The 20511-nt window shown below is 57.6% G+C and overlaps 2 protein-coding genes and 1 long non-coding RNA gene across 5 annotated transcripts; 1 reads left to right on the top strand and 2 right to left on the bottom strand.

The window, feature by feature from the left end:
• Positions 1-51: 51 nt before the first annotated feature.
• RAC3 (Rac family small GTPase 3) lies at positions 52-2570 on the top strand. 2 transcript variants are annotated; one of them, XM_017524803.2, is made up of 6 exons: positions 52-187; positions 778-849; positions 1142-1259; positions 1375-1437; positions 1853-2016; positions 2108-2310. In XM_017524803.2, the coding sequence occupies exons 1-6, from the start codon at positions 153-155 to the stop codon at positions 2166-2168; spliced, it is 513 nt and encodes a 170-aa protein (XP_017380292.1). In that variant the 5' UTR covers positions 52-152; the 3' UTR covers positions 2169-2310. The 2 variants fall into 2 exon arrangements, with proteins under 2 accessions (XP_017380292.1, XP_017380290.1); XM_017524801.2 differs by having other exon boundaries at positions 53-187; positions 1853-2012; positions 2108-2570.
• Positions 2571-3332: 762 nt separating this feature from the next.
• DCXR (dicarbonyl and L-xylulose reductase) lies at positions 3333-5955 on the bottom strand. 2 transcript variants are annotated; one of them, XM_037737163.1, is made up of 8 exons: positions 5845-5955; positions 5656-5753; positions 5066-5220; positions 4931-4973; positions 4754-4853; positions 4612-4676; positions 4419-4536; positions 3333-3567 (listed from the first exon to the last, which is right to left on the bottom strand). In XM_037737163.1, exons 1-8 carry the CDS (start codon positions 5894-5896, stop codon positions 3563-3565), a joined length of 636 nt encoding a protein of 211 aa, XP_037593091.1. In that variant the 5' UTR covers positions 5897-5955; the 3' UTR covers positions 3333-3562. The 2 variants fall into 2 exon arrangements, with proteins under 2 accessions (XP_037593091.1, XP_017380289.1); XM_017524800.2 differs by lacking the exon at positions 3333-3567 and adding an exon at positions 4107-4293 and having other exon boundaries at positions 5845-5905.
• A 4275-nt stretch (positions 5956-10230) lies between these two features.
• LOC108301644 lies at positions 10231-12186 on the bottom strand. The gene is made up of 3 exons (XR_001823955.2): positions 11307-12186; positions 11014-11102; positions 10231-10359 (listed from the first exon to the last, which is right to left on the bottom strand). It is a non-coding gene; the product is annotated as an uncharacterized LOC108301644 (long non-coding RNA).
• Positions 12187-20511: the final 8325 nt, after the last annotated feature.

Here is a 20511-nt window from a genome sequence, read left to right as displayed (position 1 = left end):
CGGCCGCGCTCGGCTGTCTCCGCGCCCGGCTTTCGGCGGCGCTCGGCTGTCTCCGGCCGCTCGTCGGCGCTCGGGTCCGCGGCCGCTGCGGCGCCGGGCATTTCTCCGCAGCTCGGCTCGCGGCCGCGCCCGCCGCCGCCCGGCCCGCGCCCATGCAGGCCATCAAGTGCGTGGTGGTCGGCGACGGGTGAGTGCGCGGCCCGGGCCGCCCGGCTGGTCTGGGCGGGGGCGGCTCCGGGGCTCGGGGCGCAGCCCGGGCGGGGCGGGGATGGCGCCCGGGTCCTCGAGAGGCGGCCCCGCCGGAGCCCGCCCGAGCGGCGAGCGCCCCAGGGCGGAGGAGGGCGGGCTGCGGCGGGGCGGGGTCCGCGGGCCTCCGGCTCGGGCCCACCTGATGCACCCGGCTCCCGCCCGGGCTGGCTGCGAGCGAGGCGGGGCCGCCGCCCCGTGCTCCCAGTGGGTGGGGCCAGGCCTCTCACCTGGGCTGCACCCTGTGCCGGCCCCACCCTCCCGTGCCGCCGCTCCTCGGAGTCGGGGCCTCCGCCGCTCTGCCTGGGGGTCCAGTGTTGGTGCGCCCCCATTTACCACCCCAGTCCCCGGAGCCCGGCCTGCCCTGGTCGTCCTCCAGCCCTAGGTCGCCGCGGATCTGGTGGGCTGGGACCCCCGCCTTTCCCTCAGACGCCCCTAACTCGCCTCTGGCTCCGGGGGAGGGGGGCTGCCCTTGCTGGGCAGTGGGTCCCAGGCCGGGCCCGGGAGCCACGTGGCTTGCCCTGTCTGCAGCGCCGTGGGGAAGACATGCTTGCTGATCAGCTACACGACCAACGCCTTCCCCGGAGAGTACATCCCCACCGTGTGAGTGTGGGGGGCTTCCTGGGAGAGCACATGCCCACCGTGTGAGTGTGGGGGGCTTCCCTGGAGAGCACGTGCCCTCCGTGTGGGTAGGGCATGGGGGGGACACGGGCCGGGGCTCCCCTGGGCTTCCAGGTCCGGTTCAGGTGGCCCTGCCTGAGCTTCCCGGCTGGGGCTGAAGTGCCAACTAGAATTCCAGTTCCGTGCAGACTTGTGAACCCCAAGACACAAGCCGCGGGGCTGGGGGTTTCTGGGACCCCTCCCAAGTCCTGACCCTGCCCTCACTGCTCTGCAGTTTTGACAACTACTCTGCCAACGTGATGGTGGACGGGAAGCCGGTCAACCTGGGGCTGTGGGACACGGCGGGGCAGGAGGACTATGATCGGCTGCGGCCGCTCTCCTACCCCCAAACTGTAGGTGACAGGGCCGGCCCCAGGAGCTGGGTGGGTCCCTGAGGTCCGGACAGGGGAGGGAGCAGGCCCACAGGGACCCCCTGACCACTCCACCGGCCCCCACCTTCTTCCCAAGGACGTCTTTCTAATCTGCTTCTCCCTGGTGAGCCCGGCCTCCTTCGAGAACGTTCGTGCCAAGGTGGGCAAGGCTGGGCCCTGGTGGGGGAGGGCTTGCCCCAGAACCTGCCCTGACAGTTGTCCTTTAGAGGCAATTGAGCTATGGTTCTTCCTGGGGTAGGCACATGGGGTGGGATCTGAAGATGACCGCGGGGGCTGATGGGGCGGCATAGCCGTGGTGGATACAGCTCTCAGAACGGAGTCTGAGAGCGGGGGATGGGCCTTTACTGGGAGGTCCTGGGGGTCTCCAGCTTCCCTGGCTGTTTGTTTTTGGCATTTCCCCACCAAACCCACCAGACCCCTGGTCACCCTTTGAAGGAAGAAGAGCCAAGTGTCTCTGGAGCAGTGGGGAAAAGGGCCTGAGAGCCGTGGCCTGCTCAGGCGGGGCTAGGGTAGCAGACCCCAAGCGTAAGGGTCAGAGTGGTCTGTCCCTGCAGTGGTACCCAGAGGTGCGGCACCACTGCCCCCACACGCCCATCCTCCTGGTGGGCACCAAGCTGGACCTCCGCGATGACAAGGACACCATTGAGCGGCTGCGGGACAAGAAGCTGGCCCCCATTACATACCCACAGGGCCTGGCCATGGCCCGGGAGATCGGTGGGTAGGCGCTGGCGGCCTGCAGGGGAGGGGCAGGGAGGCTCGAGGAGGGCCCCCCAATACCCCACCCTGTCTTCCCTCCTCACCACTGTCAGGCTCCGTGAAGTACCTGGAGTGCTCAGCCCTGACCCAGCGGGGCCTGAAGACAGTGTTTGACGAGGCGATCCGGGCAGTGCTCTGCCCGCCCCCGGTGAAAAAGCCAGGGAAGAAGTGCACTGTCTTCTAGAGCCTGAGGGCTGGCAGGGGAGCAGCCCTAGACGTGTCTGCTGTTGTGTTGAGACGTGTGGTGTCCCTGAGTTGGCGGTGGGGAGCAGTGGGGGTGGGCAGCGGGAAGCATGGGGACGAGGCTGGGCGGCAGGGTCCTGTCCTCTCTGCCGCCTCTTTCTGGGGTGTGGCTCCAGCCTTCCCTGGCCCCCACCAGAGGCCGGGAGGGAGCATGGTCTCCCTCGGGGCTGAAGGGGCAGGTGTGGGGAGGGTGGGGGGGAGTTCTGTCCATTGCGCCCCTCAGCGGGGCGGCCCCTTCTTATTTTATACAATAAACATTCTCTACCTACACCTCCTGCCTCTCACTACCTGCCCTTCTGCCCTAGGCGGGGTTTGCTCCTAACTGCCCCCCAGTGACCACGCAGAGCGTGTGGGTCACACCCCAGCTGCGCCTCGGAGTCGATTCCTGATGGGCAGCACTAAGCTTCCTCCCCTGGACCCAGAGGCAAGAGGGGCTTGCTGCACTCCTCAGCCCCCAAAGGAGCCAACCCAGATCAAAGCAATAGCAAGTGCGTTGAGCCCTTGGGATGATCGCACGCCTGTGTACGAGGCTCCCTCGTGCCAATTTGCGGCCTCTGAGAGGGCACATTTCCGGGAGAGGTGGCCAACCAGGCAGCTCCGGTTGTGCTGACCGGGACAGTCTGAAAAGAGGCTAAACCAGGTCAGGCCTCTCAGAGCCTCATGGGAGCTGAGGTAGCCTCCCCCACATCCCTCAGCTCCTCTGGCTGGCACTGGGAGGAGGGGCATTCAGGCGGAGGCACAGGGTGCACAAAGGCGCAGGGGTCGGTGTGTGGCATGAAGAGTGAAGACAGCAGCGACCCAGCACAGTCTGCCGATACTGAAGCCTGAAACAGTGGGCCCCGAGCCACGTTTTGGAGCTTGGAGTTACTCAGGATCGGAGGGTGCCGTGAGGGCCAGAGTCAGCTTCACCTGGTGCTGGGTGGGGACAGCTCCTTCTGGCTCAGTTAAGCCGACTGCGGAATTCTCAAGAATTTTGCCAGTCAGTTGTTAACCACGATTAACAATTATAGAAGTTTACAATTTGTTTTATTAAAAGCAAAATCAACCAACATCACTTCCTAGTTATTTCTGCACGCATTACTATTTTCTCTGCCCCGGGTTATGTATATCTGTGGTACCAATGGACACAGACACCACGTAACAGGGTGCTGAGGGTATCTCTTCCACCTCCACGTTCAATAGCTTGAAATCAGCTGTGGTGGGAGTATTTACACCATGGGAATTGGCAAACTCGTTACATTGGAGCTTGATTTATAGTTAAGTGTCTAGACTTGATAAGATGATGGAGAAAATGCAGATTAGACTTCAGGATGCTGTATCTGTATTCATTACAGTGTGAGCAGCACCACAAGTTGAGGAAATGCTCTTCTAGTATTTGAAAACCATTGTCTGATTCAGCAAACTGGCTCAGGTCATTGACAAAATGGAGAAGCTTGAAGTCTTCCTTGCTGCCCTTTTGTCTTACTTATTAGCCTGAAGGAAGAGTAGCCAACCGCACACTCACAGAGCGGGTGACAAAAACTTACATGCACACGCTGTCTCACCCCAGGGTTCTGGACAGGTCCCAAGGCCATCCGTGCTGAAATTCACTGCCTTCCTTAGGAGCCAGCCTTTCACCACCTCCTACCTCCCTCCCAGTCCCACACAGCAAGCTGGCCATCTGAGAGCTGTTAACACCACCACTATGCCACCCCCTCAGCCCCCACGGTCATCTTTTGGTTGGAATGTGGCTCTCATGGGTCTCTGCCAGCATTACCACACCCCGCCCCGAGCCTCAGCTACCTGCTGGCAGCCTAGGAATAGCACATAGCCTGAGCAGAGGAATCAGTTTTATTGGAGGGATTGGGGGTAGGATGGGCATGGCATGGGGCTGAGGTGTGTGTGGAGAGGGCTCAGGTGGCCCAAAAGCCCCCATCCACCGGCACAATGGAGCCAGTGGTCATACCGCTTCGGTCACTCAGCAGAAAGAGGATGGCGTCCACCACGTGCTCTACCTCTGTGGGCAGGGCAGGGATGGGGCAGAGATGAAGGAGGCTGCCACTCATCTTTCCCTCCCACCCCTGCCCAGGGCGGGTACAGGGGCTACTGGTGCCATGCTGGCTGGGCTCCCACCCTACTCACCAGCAAACTTGCCAAGTGGGATTCGGTCAAGCATAGTCTTGGCCTTTTGGGGGTCGAGCCAGTTGGCCCGCCCCATGGGCGTCATCACCACTGTGGGGTTTACTGCATTCACTCGGATCTACACCAGGACAGCTGGGGTCAGCAGGGTGAGTGGGGTGCCCTAGGTTGGGGGAGGCACCCCAGTGCTGCTCACCTTGTGGGGCCCGAGCTCTAGGGCCATCACCTTGGTCAGCATGTCCAGGGCACCCTTGGTGGAGCCTGTGAAGGGGAACCCAAGCTGGCTGGTGCTGGGGCTGGGGCTGGGGCGGGACCGAGGGCACAGCTGGGGCACTCACAGTAGACGCTGTGGTTAGTTATTGCCCTCTGGGAGGCCTGGCTGGAGATATTCACGATGGCCCCCGGGGCTCCCCGGGCTATTAAGCCCCTGGCCACGATCTGGAATTGCAGTGAGAGGGTGAGGCAGAGCTGGCAGCACTCACCAGAGTTCCCGTCCAGCCTGGAGGGCAGCTCACCTGCGACACCTGGAGGACTGCTCGCAGGTTCACCTCAAAGGATCTAGAGGCCAAGGGACAGAGCCTGGTCAGAGGCTGGCGCTGCTGCCTCCGGGACTGCCCCTCTCTAGGGTTCCTCCACTCCCACAGGCTCACCTGTCAAAGGCCTCCTTGGTGACCTCCAGGAAGGGCTGCAGCAGGGCCACAGCTGCGTTGTTCACCAGCAGGTCCACGGGGCCCACGTTGCTCAGGGCCTGCTCGGTGGCCTCCCAGTCGCTCAGGTCCACACAGACAGGATCTATCCCAGGGCACTGTGTGTATCAGCAGGCAAGTTACCAGAGACTCTGTGCCCAGCAAGCAGCACAGCCGGGGACCGGGGCTGGTGCCCTATCAGCCGACAAGGAAAGGAGTTAGGAGTTCCGGAGTGGTCAGGGCTCTGGGCCCGCAGCCAGGCGCTGCCTCCTGCTGGGTCACTTCCCCTCTGAGCCCGAGCGCCTCCTGCCCCGGGCCTGCTGTGTAGCCATTTCGGCCTCTTTCCGAGCCCGAGGGCCCTGGCGGCTCTGCTGGCCACGCGGCCGCCCACGCAAACCACGAGCCCTGGGAGTGGGTGCGAGGGCGCCCAGGCCGCGGTGAGAAGCGCAGCGCCTGCGAGGGGAGGCCGAGCCGCGCACAGGGGTTACCGACCCTGCCCGCTGGCGCCCCTCCCCGCTCGCCGCCTCGCCGCGCTGGGACCCGGCGGCGCGTACCTCGCGGACAAGGCTGTCCAGGTCGGCCTGGGTCCTGCTCACAGCCACCACCCGCGCGCCCGCCGCGTGCAGCGCCTGGACCGTGCCACGCCCGATGCCTGCCGGGGTACAGCTCCGTGAGGGCGTCCTCCGCCTGCCTTTGCCCGCCGCCCCCACGTTGCCCGCCGCCCACCGTTGCCCGCCGCCCACCTTTGCCCGCCCCGGTGACCAGCGCGCGGCGACCCGCGAGCCCCAGCTCCATGTCCGCGCCGTCTCCGCCCTCCGTGCTGGGGTCGCGGGACTTGAAACTCGGGCCGCGGAGGGCGGGGCGCGGCGGGGCCAATGGCAGGGCGGCCTCCGGAGACGGGGCGGGGACATGCAAATCGCTGCTGCGCCCTGCGGCGATTCGCCGAGAGGAGCGGGCGCGCCGGGCGGGGCGGGGCCTCCGCGGTCCCTGGGCCGGGTCTTTTGAACTGCCCGGTGCGACCCACCCACCGGGCCTGAAGTCCGTTGAGTGGACTCTGGCTAGCTGTTTTTCCTGCCAAGATTATTACAAAAAGCCGCTGGCGGTTAATATCGGAAAGAACATGTGGCTAAATTCGGGAAGCACACGTGAAACGAAGAACTCAGGGCCAACATTTCTTGTTTTGTTTCTGAAAACTTTGTCATGTCCTAAAACGTGTCACCTGTGCCCATCATCCCCCAGGCGTGGGAGCAGGACACGGAGGCTCACTGGTAATGCCAAGGGAAAGAATTTGGACAACCCAGTGTGTCTGGAGAAGACACCAATGTCAGCAGATCTCCGCTTTCATCTGAAAGGGACTTGAACCACAGGTCACCTTGGACAGCCAGCATGCGGCCGCGGGCGCCTTTTAGAAGTTGAATAGGGGCTGGGTGCGGTGGCTCACGCCTGTAATCCCAGCACTTTGGGAGGCCGAGGCGGGTGGATCACGAGGTCAAGAGATAGACACCATCCTGGCCAACATGGTGAAACCTCGTCTCACCTAAAAATACAAAAATTAGCTGGGCATGGTGGCCTGCGCCTGTAGTCCCAGCTGCTCGGGAAGCTGAGGCAGGAGAATTGCTTGAACCCTGGAGGCAGAGGTTGCAGTGAGCCGAGATTTCGCCACTGAACTCCAGCCTGGCGCCTGGCGATGGAACAAGACTCTGTCTCAAAAAAAAAAAAAAAAAAAAAAGTTAAATAGGATAGGAAGAGATAGGATTGGGGTCACAGAAGTACACGGTGGCCCAGCAAAGACCAGCATTGCTTCCCAAGGCTTTGGGATCAGTTACAGATGTGTGTGTACCCGCTCACACCCGGCCTCCGTGTAAAACCTACTTTGTTCCGTGTTTCATTGTAGGAAAGTCTAGAACCACTGTCCTGAGGACCTTCTGTGGCCAGGAGTATGGAATTGGTGATTGTAGCTGTGGATCCAGGCCCCAGACTTTGGATCATCTAGAGCTTGGGTCCCAGAGGCATGGAAAGGCTGGAGTCAAGGGTGGCTAGGTACAGCAGGAGGCAAGGTCCTGGTTTGTTCTGGGGGCAGCCAAGTACATTGTCCCTATCAGACCTGGCCCTGCAGTCAGTCCACCACCCCTGGCCACCCTGTCAACCCTGCTTTCTGCCCCTACCCTTGGAGCCCACTCTCTGCTTGCCAGCAGCCGAGGGAAGAACAGCTTTCAACCTGTACTTCCCAGAAGGCCCATCTGCCTAGACCCCCTCCAGCGGCCTGCATGTGTCCTCAGGAGAGTGGACCAGGCCTTACTGGTCCTGTGATCTGTGGCTCAAGCCTTGCTCCCTATGGGTCCTGCTGGCTGGTCAGAAGCACCCTCAGCATCTCCCACCCCCACCCTGTGCCCTGTGCCCTCCCACCCACTGCTTGGCAGGCCGGATCCCGACCCTAGTCCTCTGCCCCCTCGCCCATGGTTGGACCTTATGCCCCATCCACCTCAGGCCTATAGCTCCCCAGATGTAGGGCTGTACAGCCCCACAGGGTCGTGGGGTGTCCCTTGCTGTGCTGAAGTGCAGGATTCCAGAAGTAAAGAGACAGGACACTGAAGACCTGGTGAAGAGCGTCTGGACTCGGGGGGCCACGCTACCTGTGAGCGGAGATCAGTGAGAGCCCCAAATGCCCAGAAGCATCTGTATTAGGTACAGTAGGGGGCAGAGTCGTGAGTGAGGTCATCCCCTATAGGCTTAGTGATAGGGCATACATAATCACGCGAGTCACAAGCGAGGGGGCCACCCCATTAGGTCACCTGGCAGAGAGGTGGGCTGTGCGCAGTAGGGGGCCATGCCGTGCGCAGTAATAGAGGGTCGTGTACAGAAAAGGGGTCCACCCCCATTAAGTCATCAAGGTAAGGAGGTGGGCTGTGTGCAACAGGTGTCGTGCACGACACTTCTTATTTGGGGGCTGGAGACTTCAAAGGGTTTCTAATAGAAGGATACTGTAAGCCATGCAGTGGGAGCTGAAGACTTGTGCTCTTAAGATATTTATGGGGGGCCGGGCGCGGTGGCTCACGCCTGTAATCCCAGCACTTTGGGAGGCCGAGGCGGGTGGATCACGAGGTCAAGAGATCCAGACCATCCTGGTCAACATGGTGAAACCCTATCTCTACTAAAAATACAAAAAANTGCAACCTCCACCTCCCAGGTTCAAGCAATTCTCCTGCCTCAGCCTCCCAAGTAGCTGGGATTACAGGCACCCGCCACCATGCCCAGCTATGTTTTGTATTTTTAGTAGAGGTGGGGTTTCACCATATTGGCCAGGCTGGTCTCGAACTCCTGACCTCAGGTGATCCACCTGCCTCAGCCTCCCAAAGTGCTAAGATTACAGGCGTGAGCCACTGCGCCCAGCCTTCCCATCCCACCTTCATATTGTTCACTGGCTCATGATCACGTGTGGGATAAAATCAAAACTCTTCATGCCTGTTAGAATGGCTAAAATGAAAAGACTAGCCAGAACAAGTGCTGGTGAAGATGAGAAGCAATGGAAACTCACACACGGCTGGAGGAAGCAGAGAATGATGCTGCTACTTTGGAAAGCAGTTTGGCAGTTCCTTTAAATGTTAACCATAGAGTTACCACATGACCCAGCAACTTCACTCCTAGGTATATACCTAAGAGAACTGAAAACGTATGTCCACACAAAAGCTTGTACACAAATGTTCCCAACATTAGTCACAATAGCCAAGAACTGGAAACAACCCAAATCCCTAAGTACAAGTAAATGGATAAGCAAATTGTGGTAGCACTAAGAAGGAACTACTGATACATGCAGCACTGATGTGTCTCAAAACAATGATGCCAAAATAAGCCAGACTTTAAAAAATGCATACTGGGCCAGGCGTAGTGGCTCACGCCTGTAATCCAAGTTCTTTGGATGCCAAGGCAGGCAGATCACCTGAGGTTGGGAGTTCAAGACCAGCCTGACCAACATGGTGAAACCCCGTGTATATATGTATATATACACACATATATAAAGATATTTATGGGAGTTTATGGGAGGGTGATTTGCGCTAGCACAGAAGTGAGAAAAGACTGACAGGGTGTACAGCCGCTGTGACTGGTCACACCAGGGGGGTTCTTCTCCCTCGGTTACTTCCAGGATCTCAGGCCTGAGGCCGACTTTCCACAGGAACTGGATGCAAGGTGCTATAACTCCTTTCTCAGGAGGAGAGGCCCTTGCTCCAACCTGCCATACAGCGTATGCCCTTTCAGGCAGGGACGCCACTGCCAGGGTCTCTGGTTCTTGTCCCGGTCTGGCTGTTTTCCCATGTACTGCTGCTGTTCTGTGACTGCTCTAGGCATTCCTCCTACTACAAACTACTATATGGTTATATGGAAGGATTCTATAAATCAGCACTGAATGTGTCAGTACAGCTCCGACTACAATACCTAGATGATTATATACAAAGATTATATGGGGCTAAGTGTGAATATATATATATACGCTAGATATAGTAAGCAGTGAGTTATGCTTCAGGCACTAAGTGCACCTGGGGTCTGTACAGTTCTCCTTCCTTGGTGCCCCTGGGGTTGTTACCCACACCCAGATGGCATGGCAAAAGCCGGGCCTGGGCAAGCACAGCTGAAAACTCCAGGGCCTGCAGGACCCTCTGGCCAGGCCTGGACGGCAGGGCCGTTGAGCCCGGATTCAGTCCAGGGGCTCTCTTTGAGCAGAACTGGGAGCTCGGCCCTTGGCTTGGGCAGCCTCTTACCGGTGGCCTTGGGTGAGAGGTGCACCCAGAGGTGGAGGTGGATTATCTGGGGGATTTGCTGCAATATGACCCCATCCCTGTTACTCCAGCGGAACTCTCCGCCCTCCCTTCCATTCCAAGGGCATTGGGCGTGAGAATGTGGCTCGTGGGCGTGCGCAGGGCCGGGCGTGGGGCGAGTCAGGAGTAGGTGGGGCCGGGGTGGGACCTGCGATGATCCAAGGCGAAGTCGGGGCAGGGCGGGGCCTGAGCAGGGGCGGGGCCATTATGGAGCACGTGGATGAGCGCGGTTGGGGGGCGGGGTCAGGAGAGGCGGGGCGGGGCCGAGGCGGGAGCTGGAGTCTCAGCAGGGTCGGGGCGGGTCGTGAAGGCGGCGGGGGCGGGACCGGGACCTGGGCGTGGCGGCCTTTCGCGTGGGGCGGGGCCGCAGCAGGGATCGCGGCTCTAGATGACTGGGTAGCCGGCGTCCGGGAGGGTGTCCGAGTTTCTGGGAAGGCGCTGCCGTCCCTGAGCAAGAAGAAGATGCTGGGGACCACCTCCTCCACCTCGGCGGGGGCGGCGGCCGGTCAGGGTAGCTGGGCTGAGCTCCCCAGGTCACCCTGCTGACCCGCTGACGCCCCAACCTGCAGTCTTCCTCAGTGGGTGGCGGCCCCTCACCTTCCAGCGGAGCTGGGATGGGACAAGACTTTCTGGCCCCTGGCTGTCAGCACCACCATGGAGCTTACAGAGTTCACTCGGATCTGGGGCCGGGGCCAGAGGTGGTGGCCCCAGCCTGTGCACCAGTCCCCGGTCCACGCAGTCCCTGGGTGCCCCCAGGCCTGAGCTTACTTCCTGTGTTGGGGTAATTCCCGGCCCCTCTGGCTAGAGCCTTGTGTGGTTCCGCCCGCTTCCCATTCTCACCACCGGCCCCCAGCCCTGCCCCAAAGCACCCGCTTTGCACCCCCAAGGCCTGGTCCCCAGCCCCGCCCCCACGACCACCTCGCGTGGCCCCAGCTTCATGGCCATGGCTTTTGTCAGCATGGGCACTGCACCCTCGGTGGAGTCTGTTGGGAGCAACACTGAGGACCTTCAGGGACTGAGCCCTCCTTCCAGGTAGGCCCATCTGCAGGGTGGGGATCCTGCTTCATGGAATCGGTGTGCAGGCTGGGCAGAGGGACTCACCATAGGTCACGGGATTGGGAAGGCAGCATGGGCCAAATGCTGACGATGGAGCTGGGTGCTCCATGACCCATCAGGCCCCAGGCTGTGATCTGAAAGCAGAGTGGGTGCAGCTGACTCCACCCCAGCGCACCCCCACGCAGCCTGCTCAGCGATGAGCCTCCTCTTCCCACTGGTTCACCGGGGACACCTGGGGTGCACGACACAGATTCATATTGAAGGAGGCAGGAATCGTAGCCACCTCCACCAGCCCATCTTCAGCAGCTCCCCTGCCCAACCCTGTCCCTGCTTCTCACCTGTCACAGGCCTCCTTGGTGACCTCTGGGAAGGGCTGCAGCAGTGCTATGGCGCCATTGTTCACCAGCAGGTCCACAGGGCCCACACCACCCAGCATCTGCATGGTGGCCTCCCAGTGGCCCAGGTCCACGCACACAGGATCTGACTCGTGGCACTGTGGGATGCTGGGAAGTGGCCTGGGCGGTGGTCTGACCAGGAAGCATCCCTGGGGTGGGGGTAGATCCAAGCCTCACTGAGCTTCATGCTTCATCTCCTTGCGGAGGCTGACCAGGTCAGCGCTGGTGCAGCTCACGGCCCACACTTTGGCTCCCAAGGTATGCAAGGCCTTTGCAGGGTTCTGTCTGTTCCCCGGGAGGCTCAGAGGACTTGGTGGGTAAATGGCGCCGTAAGTCTGTGGTCAGGAGAGCAGGCGGGAGTAGGAGCTGCCACCCCTGCTGCCCAGAAATGAGCAGTGAGAGGGCGGAGGCCCAACAGTGGGCAGGGCCCGGGTCCGAGACCCAGCTGACCAGCAGGAGGACCAAGGAGGCCCCAAGGGCAGCCCCTCCCACTGGGCCACAGGGAGGAGACCTGGCTGTATACTGCCTGTGCAGCCTGGTTCTGGGGGTCGCCCTGGGGAGAAGACAAGCTCACTCCTCTCCTGGGGGTCTTGTGTTGACCAGGGAAGGGCTTGCTAGTCCTGCTGCTGAGGGAAGCCTGACAGGCCAGTAGTACTCAGGCCCCGCCCCGGGGCCTCTGTGAGTCTTGCAGCCTGGCCACCTCGCTCTCCCAGCCAACCCCTCCTGCACCTCCAGCTCTCCCTGCCCGAGTCACCAGGATCCACAGGCCACTGAGCTTCAGCCACATGGTGCTGCCTCCCAGCCTGGGCCTGCAGTGAAGAGAGGACGGGTAGGTTTATAGGTCTGGGCTGGGAGGTGGGGGCCAGGTGACAGGAGTCCCCGGGGGCCACCGGGAAGTGAGCAGGGCAGAACCACTCCCCTCAAGAGGTAGCCCTTCTCACCCACTCCCCAGGCCTGCCAGCCAGAAGCTCCTTCCTGGGTTCTGGAAAAGAAAGAAAAATTGGGGCTGGGTGTGGTGGCTCAAACCTGTAATCCTAGCACTTTGGGAGGCCGAGGTTGGTGGATCACCTGAGGTCAGGAGTTCAAGACCAGCCTGGGCAACATGGTGAAACCCCATCTTAAAAAAAGAAAGAAAAATTGGATTGCATGTGTGCGTGTGTGCGTGCAGGTGGCATGGCTGCAGAGAGCAGTGCTGTTGGGAGACAGGGCAGTAGAATGTTGGTGTCTTTCCTTTTTTTTATTTTTTTTTTGAGACGGAGTTTCGCTCGTTACCCAGGCTGGAGTGCAAATGGCGCGATCTCGGCTCACCGCAACCTCCGCCTCCTGGGTTCAGGCAATTCTCCTGCCTCAGCCTCCTGAGTAGCTGGGATTACAGGCACGCACCACCATGCCCAGCTAATTTTTTTTTTTGTAGTTTTAGTAGAGACGGGGTTTCACCATGTTGACCAGGATGGTCTCGATCTCTTGACCTTGTGATCCACCCGCCTTGGCCTCCCAAAGTGCTGGGATTACAGGCTTGAGCCACCGCGCCCGGCCGGTGTCTTTCCTTTTATTTTTTTTTTGTCTGAACAGAAATATTACCCTGTGACAGCTTCTACTGGAAGAGGAATCCTGGCTGCGCCATCAGCTGGGGGCAGGGCAGTGGACGGCATGGGGATCCAGTTGTCTGTGCCCCAAGCTGCCAGCTCTCTGGCGAACCCCAGTGCCCTCATCAGGCTCTGCTGCCCTGGAGTGGGACAGGGCACTGCCCAACAAGCAGCAGTGTGTGTCCCTTCCTGAGCGGAGGGCACACCCTGCTTGTGGCTCACCCCTGCCAGCCTTACTCCAAACCCCATCACAGCCCCTAACTGGGGGCCGAGGCAGCCTCCAGAGTCTTCCTCACCAGGTTCCTCCTAGGCGCCCCTCACCGGCCCCTAGTCAGCCACACTGAAGTTTAACTCTTACAAAACAAAGCCTGGCCGGGGCAGGCAGGGGCTGTTCTTCCCCGGAAGCCCTCCCCTGGTGCCCTCTATCTCCTCCATGGGGAACTGTCCACCCCCGTGCAGATTGGTGGACCTTTCAAGGGGTGGGGGGCCATTTGGCAAAAACCGATCAGACGACACGTGCCCCCTTCCTCAGATGTGCCGCTGATTCTGATACTGTGGGTAACCCCCCATATAGGTACAAAGGAAGGAGAGCTAAGCAGAATCCTGGCACAATTAAGACCTGGAGAATATCTCAGTTTATAGTGTTACTACTCAGTTATTTACATATATATATATAAAACTATATCTTCGTTTATAATTGGAGGAATGCCTAGAGTGGACACAGTACAGAGCATGAATTAAGGAATAAGCAGCTTATAATCAGAGGAATGCCTGGAGTAGACACAGTGCAGAGCGTGATTTGAGGGAAAACAGTTATACCAGGACAAGAACCCACGGCCCAGGCGGCAGCGTTCAGTATTGTAAAGATACCGCTGTATGGCAGGCTTGGGGCGAGAGCCACTCCTCCTGATAAAGGGGTTGTAGGACATTGCTCCCGTTCTTGTGGAAGGTGCCCTCGGACCGGCAATCCACCTTGGTGACTGTGAACTTTATCAGCTCTTGCTACTGTGCTGCTTGAAAAGCATCTTCCCATAGAACCCATTGGAAGCTGCCAGAAGGTGGCGGAAACCCTGACAGCTCTGTCACTGCTGTGTGACTTAAAGCATCCTCCTATAAATCTTCTTAGAAGTAGTTTCCCATAGATAGAAGTATCGCACACTGCACCCTCTTCACTGCGCACGGCCCACCTTCAAGCCTCGGTGACCTAACGGGGGTGGACCCCTTGCTGCACACAGCCCTTGCCTCAATGACCTAATGGGAATGGACCCCTTGCTGTACACGGTCCACCTCCCAGCCTAGGTGACCTAATGAGGGTGGACACCTTGTTTCATTGCTCACAACCCTATCAGTATCCTTAAAGATGACCTCACTCAGTGCCCTGCCCCCTCACCTATATACAATAAGTACTCATGCTTCTGGACATTCGGGATCTCGCCTGACTCTGCTCATAGGTGGCGTGGCCGCCTGAGCCCAGCTGCGTTTTCCTTGTACTTCTGTGTCCTGTCTCTTTATTTCTCGGATCCTGCCTCAGCACAGCATAAGGGACACCCCAGGACCCTGTGGGCCATCAGCTCTACAGATACCAACTCACTTCTGGGGCTGAGTCTGAGGGTGTGTCTCAAGCACATCCCTGTTTGTGGGATGAATGCCACTGTCCAGGAGTTCAGGGCAAATCATGTGACACCTCCACCTGGCAGGAGACACTGAGGGCCCTCCCAGGACAATTTGTCCTATTGAGATCCCTGGGAGGGCACAGTGCTTGACCTTGTGATAGGTTCGTGGGTAAGAAGCAGAAAATCCTTGCCTGGGCAGGGTCTCAGACCGCACACCCAAGCTGGGCTTTGCCCCCAATACTTGTCAGGAATGTGTTTTTGTTTTGTTTGAGACAGAGCCTTGCTCTGTCACCCAGGCTGGAGTGCAGTGGTGCAGTCTTAGGAACCTCTGCCTCCCGGGTTCAAGTGATCCTTCTGCCTCAACCTTCCGAGTAGCTGGGACCACAGGCACATGCCACCATGCCTGGCTAACTTTTAAAATTTTTTGTAGAGATGGGATCTTGTTTGGATGCCCGGGTCTTCAACTCCTGGCTCAAACGAGCCTCTAGACTCAGCCTGTCTAAGTGCTGGGGTTCCAGGCGTGAGCCCCACGCCCGGCCAGGGATTCTTCCAGCTGTTGCGTGTTTCTGTTCCAGTTATTTGCTCTAAGACTGAGGGCAGTGACCGGGCGCGGTGGCTCATGCCTGTAATCCCAGCACTTTGGGAGGCCGAGGCGGGTGGATCATGAGGTCAAGAGATCGAGACCATCCTGGTCAACATGGTGAAACCCCATCTCTACTAAAACTACAAAAAATTAGCTGGGCATGGTGGCGCGTGCCTGTAATCCCAGCTACTCAGGAGGCTGAGGCAGGAGAATTGCCTGAACCCAGGAGGCGGAGGTTGCAGTGAGCCGAGATCGCGCCATTGCACTCCAGCCTGGGTAACAAGAGCGAAACTCCGTCTCAAAAAAAAAAAAGACTGAGGGCAACCACCCTGGGCTCGCCGTGAGATGCACGTGTGCTGAAAATCCACAGCTCACCTGACCCCGAGGCCCCTGCTCAGGCTGCTGGAGCACAGAGGGGGTGTGAATTTCCAGTATGGGGTCTCCATTCACAGCCGGGGTCCACTACTCCTCAGCACACCGCTGATTCACTTCCCCGGGAACAATCACCCTGCAGGTGGCTGCAAGTGCCTTTGGAAGGCTGGAGATAGAATTACCGGGAGGTTCTGGCTGTGGAATAAGATCCTTTCTTGATTCAAGGGGCCCTGGGTCTGGAGCCCAGGGATTAAGAGCCTTATCTCAATGACATCTACAAAGTCCCTTTCCTAAACAAGGGCATGGTCGCAGAGTCCTGGGATTCTAGTTGTGGAACCCGAGAGTGGGTGTGAGGTCGCCTGAATTTGTAACCAGCTGGTGTGCAAGGAGAGCGGCCTTGGGGACCCCCAAGCTTGCAGCGGCTCCCTGCACCCTCAGACCGTGTGGTTGGCTGGACTCCTTTGCAGCAAGCCAAGCTCACACTTGATAACAACCCCCCACCACCTCAGCCCCGAACATAACAAGGTTAATTTTTCACTCATGCTGCAGGCCCAGGGCTGGCCACTCAGGAGCCGGGGCTGAGGGAGGCTCCACCATCTCGTAGCTGCGCTGACTGGCCTGATTAGGGTGCGCATCCTCGCTGACCTCGGAGCCGATTCCTGATGGGCAGCACTAAGCTTCCTTCCCTGGACCCAGGGGCAAGAGGGACTTGCTAAGCTGCTCTTGCTAACTGCAAACACCACCCCCGAGTTCAAGCAATTCCCCGGCCTCAGCCTCTGGAGTAGCTGGGACAACAGGTATGTGCCACTACACTTGGCTAATTTTTGTATTTTTGGGTAGAGACGGGGTTTCACCAGGTTGGCCAGACTGGTCTCAAACTCCTGACCTCAGGTGATTCACCCACCTCAGCCTCCCAACAGTGCCCCTGACACTTGTCAGGAATGTGTTTTCGTTTGCTTTTTTGTTTGTTTTTCTTTTGGGACAGGGCCGTGCTCTGTTGTCCAGACTGGAGTGCAGTGGCACAGTATCAGCTCACTGCAGCCTCCACCTCCCTGGCCCAAGCAATCCTCCTGCTCGGCCTCTAGAATGGCTGGGACTACAGGCTCATGCCACCACACCCGGCGAATTTATATATGTGTGTGTGTGTGTGTGTGTGTGTGTGTGTGTGTGTGTATATATATATATATATACATTTTTTTAAATTTTAAATTTTAATTTTGGAGACAGAGTCTCGCTCTGTCACCAGGCTGGAATGCAGTAGCACAATCTTGGCTTACTGCAAGCACTGCCTCCCAGGTTTAAGAGATTCTCCTGTTAACTTGAGAAAGTTCTGCACCTGGAGGAAAAAAAAAAAAAGAGACTCTCCTGCCTCAGTCTCCCGAGCAGCTGAGACTATAGCCACGTGTGCCACCAGGCCTGGATACTTTTTTTGTGTTCTTAGTAGAGACAGGGTTTCACCATGTTGGCCAGGCTGGTCTTGAACTCCTGACCTCAGGTGATCCACCTACCTCAGCCTCCCAAAGTGCTAGGATTACAGGCGTGAGTCGCTGCGCCCGGCCCAGGATGGTTTTGATCTCTTGACCTCAGGTGATCCACCCACCTCAGCCTACCAAAGTGCTAGGATTACAGGCATGAGCCACCATGCCCGGCCTAATTTTTGTATTTTTAGTGGAGACGGAGTTTCACCATGTTGGCCAGGCTTGTCTTGAACACCTAACCTCAAGTGATCCACTCACCTCAGCCTCCAAAGTGAGGAGCCTCCATGAGCCACCCCACTTTGCCTAGACTCAGAAAACAAATAAAGGTGCATCCCTGCCCAGATTCTCAGCTGCCACCTGGTAATGCTCTTCATCACAAAGCCACCCAGCCTGGGGTGCCGTGCTGCCTTTGGGCCTTCCCCCATCTGCAGGCTCCCTCACTCCGAGTGCCCCACATCTGCTTTTGCCCTTTGTGACTTGGAGGCTTCTTTATTTATTTAAGGAATCCGATAGGTGCACAGTTCCAGAGTCTGGGGGGAGGCCCTTCTGAGTGGTGGGATTACAAACCCAAGGCTCAGGCTTCCAAAGTTATGCCACAGTTTGGGTGGCCAGGGCGGTCCTTCCCTGATATCGCTCTCAGAAGACCCAGTCTCTCAGGTCTAGATTGTGAAGGATCTGGTTGTCTTCAGTGGACCATGAAAAACTGTCTTTACTTTGGTGTAAGGCACGAAAGCCATGTAGTCTTTAGTCATCTCCAGGTTGGGGAGCGGTAGATTCCTGAAATTTTGTTTTCAAGGGCACAGGCCTTCCCGTGCCTGCTTCCTGAAGGGCACTTAGATTTCCCTTGGAAGAGGATCTGGCGGTCATCAATTGCAAGACCTTCGACCATGGCAATCCAGTCAACCCAGTCAGCTTCGCCTGATGCTATTACATCTGTCAGATCTTATTTTTTTTTTAATTAAAGATGGGGTTTCACCATGTTGGCCAGGCTGGTCTTGAACTCCTGACCTCAGGTGATCCACCCACCTCGGCCTCCCGAAGGGCTGGGATTACAGGCGTGAGCCACGGCGCCCGGCTGTCAGATCTTATTTAACTGTTTTACAACTTGGACCTGGACGACCTAGACACTTTCTTTTGAGGAGGAGTCTCGCTCTGTCTCCCAGGCTGGAGTGCAGTGGTGTGATCTTGGCTCACTGCAACCTCCACCACCCGGATTCAAGCAATTCTTCTGCCTCAGCCTCCTGACTAGCTGGGATGACAGGCACCTGTGGTCACACCTGGCTAAATTTTGTATTTTTAGTAGAGACGGGATTTCACCATGTTGGCCAGGCTGGTCTCGAACTCCTGACCTTAAGTGATTCGCCTGCATCGGCCTCCCAAAGTGCTGGGACTACAAGTGTGAGCCACCACGCCTGGCCTGGCCCTAAATACTTTCAAAGATGACAGGCCAGTTATTTTGTAGAAAATTCCGCAGTGTAGATTTGCCCAGCGTTTCCTCAGAGATTCCGGCTGTGCTTCTCCATCAGGAACATCATGGAAGTGACATGGTGTTCTCACTGTGCCCCACCACCGGGTGCACAGTTGCTTTTTGTTTTGGGGGGATTTTTTTGAGGCAGGGTCTGTCACCCAGGTGGGAGAGCAGGCTCATTATAGCCCAGCCTCCCAGGGGCACAAGTAATCCTCCCACCTCAGCCTGCCGAGTAGCTGGGACTACAGGTGCATGCCACCATGCCCAGATAATTTTTTATGTTTTTGTAGAGATGGGGGTTTTTCTGTGTTGCCAAGGCTGGTCTCAAACTCTGGGCTCAAATGATTCTTCCCCTTCAGCCTCCCAAAGCGCTGGGATTCCAGGTACAAGCCACCGCGTGCGTCCAGGGGCATGCTTTTCGTCTCTGCTCATGAAGTTGCTTTGATCACAGGGTGGAAAGTGCGTCCCTAGGGGTCGAGCTTTGACCATGCCTCACTGGACTGACTTCCGGGTATGAAAACAATGCGGCCTCTGCCTCACTCCTGGCCTCCAAATCACATGCAAATGTGTCTCCAGGCCCATATGACCGTCAAAGCAGGGAACTGGGAGCTGGGGCTCTGCCCGTGTGATGTGTGTTGACCCAGTGCGAGCCCACTGCAGCCCACCCTCCTCAAGCTGGTCCCCATGATGCACCTCTTTGTATTGTATATATTTTTCATTTTCTGTGTTTTGATGTCTTAAAAAAAAAACAAACCAAAAACCCCTTTCTGGCTCCTGGGGCAGGCCAGGACTCAGGGCTAGCAAAGGACTACCCACTGCTCTGCCTTCATCACCCCGGACCAGGGTTGGGTATGCAAAAAAGGTTAAAGCAAAGACACCACTCACAGGTGGGCACGACAGTGTAGAAAACCAATTAGGGGCCGGGCGCAGTGGCTCACACCTGTCATCCCAGCACTTGGGGAGGTCAGAGCAGCGGATCACTTGAGCTCAGGTGTTTGAGACCAGCCTAACTGACAAAGTGAAACCCTATCTCTACAAAAATAGCCAAATTACCCGGGCACCTGTAATCCTAGCTTCTCGGGAGGCTGAGACAGGATAATTGCTTGAACCTGGGAGGCGGAGGTTGCCGTGAGCTGCAAAGACGCCACTGCACTCCAGCCTGGGTGACAGAGCAAGACTCCATCTCACAACGAAAAAGAAAAAAAAAAGAAAACCAATTAGGAATGGTAGGTATATGTAAAATAGGTGAAGGGTGGGGATCAATTAGAGGAAGATGCACCCAACAGGAAGACAGGTTCTTAGTCCCGTCCGTGGATTTACCAGGGACTCGCAGCTTGGCTTTCAGGCTTTAAAAGATCTTCTGCTTGAAGGTCAGATTTCTCTGGGAACCCATCCCTATCTGCGTAGGAATTTGTCTGCCTCCAGGCACTATAAAAAAAAAAAGTATATATACATATATGCTCTTTTTTGAGACAAGGTCTCATTCTGTCACCCAAGATGGAGCATAGTGGTGTGATCTTAGCTCACTGCAGCCTCCAAATTCTGGGCTCAAGTGATCCTCCTGTTAAAACACGCACTCTGAACGGAGAGATCCCCAACAGGCTTTGTGTGAGCAACATGGCTGTTTATTCACCTGGGTTCAGGGGAGCTAAGGCTGAAAAGGGCGTCAACGGAGGGCTATGCGATAGGAGTTGGTTTTTGTTTTGTTTTGTTTTAAGACGGGGTTTCACCGTGTTGGTCAGGCTGGTCTTGAACCCCCGACCTCAGGTGATCCACCCATCTTGGCCTCCAAAGTGCTGGAATTACAGGCGTGAGCCACCACGCCCAGCCTGGAGTTGGTTTTATAGGTTTGCGGTAAACAGTGGAAAATTACAGAAGTAACTTTAGGGCAGTTTTTTGTAAGTTGGGAGGGATCGTAGGGTGTGGAGGTGGACCGAGGTCAGTTACAAAGTCGATTGGCCTTATCAGCTGGGGCGGGAATATGGAACAATAGAGAACGTCTTAAAGGTAAGTAGGTGCCTCAGGGGTTGATCATTTCTTCCTGTTTT

The sequence above is a fragment of the Cebus imitator genome, unplaced genomic scaffold, assembly GCF_001604975.1.
Source record: "Cebus imitator isolate Cc_AM_T3 unplaced genomic scaffold, Cebus_imitator-1.0 Scaffold36, whole genome shotgun sequence".
NCBI lineage: Eukaryota > Metazoa > Chordata > Mammalia > Primates > Cebidae > Cebus > Cebus imitator.
The sequence above is the reverse complement of the archived record's forward strand: the minus strand, read 5'-3'. Positions and strand labels throughout refer to the sequence as shown.

Bases quoted from the DNA above. Each gene is read 5' to 3' on its own strand.
- DCXR (XM_017524800.2), bottom strand. From the start codon at position 5,896: ATGGAGCTGGGGCTCGCGGGTCGCCGCGCGCTGGTCACCGGGGCGGGC. The intron at 5,221-5,655 runs GTACGCGCCGCC...TGATACACACAG, and splicing joins TGGACAGCCTTGTCCGCGAG to TGCCCTGGGATAGATCCTGT. The intron at 4,974-5,065 runs GTGAGCCTGTGG...CTTGGCCTCTAG, and splicing joins ACCAAGGAGGCCTTTGACAG to ATCCTTTGAGGTGAACCTGC.
- RAC3 (XM_017524801.2), top strand. From the start codon at position 153: ATGCAGGCCATCAAGTGCGTGGTGGTCGGCGACGG. The intron at 188-777 runs GTGAGTGCGCGG...CCCTGTCTGCAG, and splicing joins TGCGTGGTGGTCGGCGACGG to CGCCGTGGGGAAGACATGCT. The intron at 1,260-1,374 runs GTAGGTGACAGG...CTTCTTCCCAAG, and splicing joins CGCTCTCCTACCCCCAAACT to GACGTCTTTCTAATCTGCTT.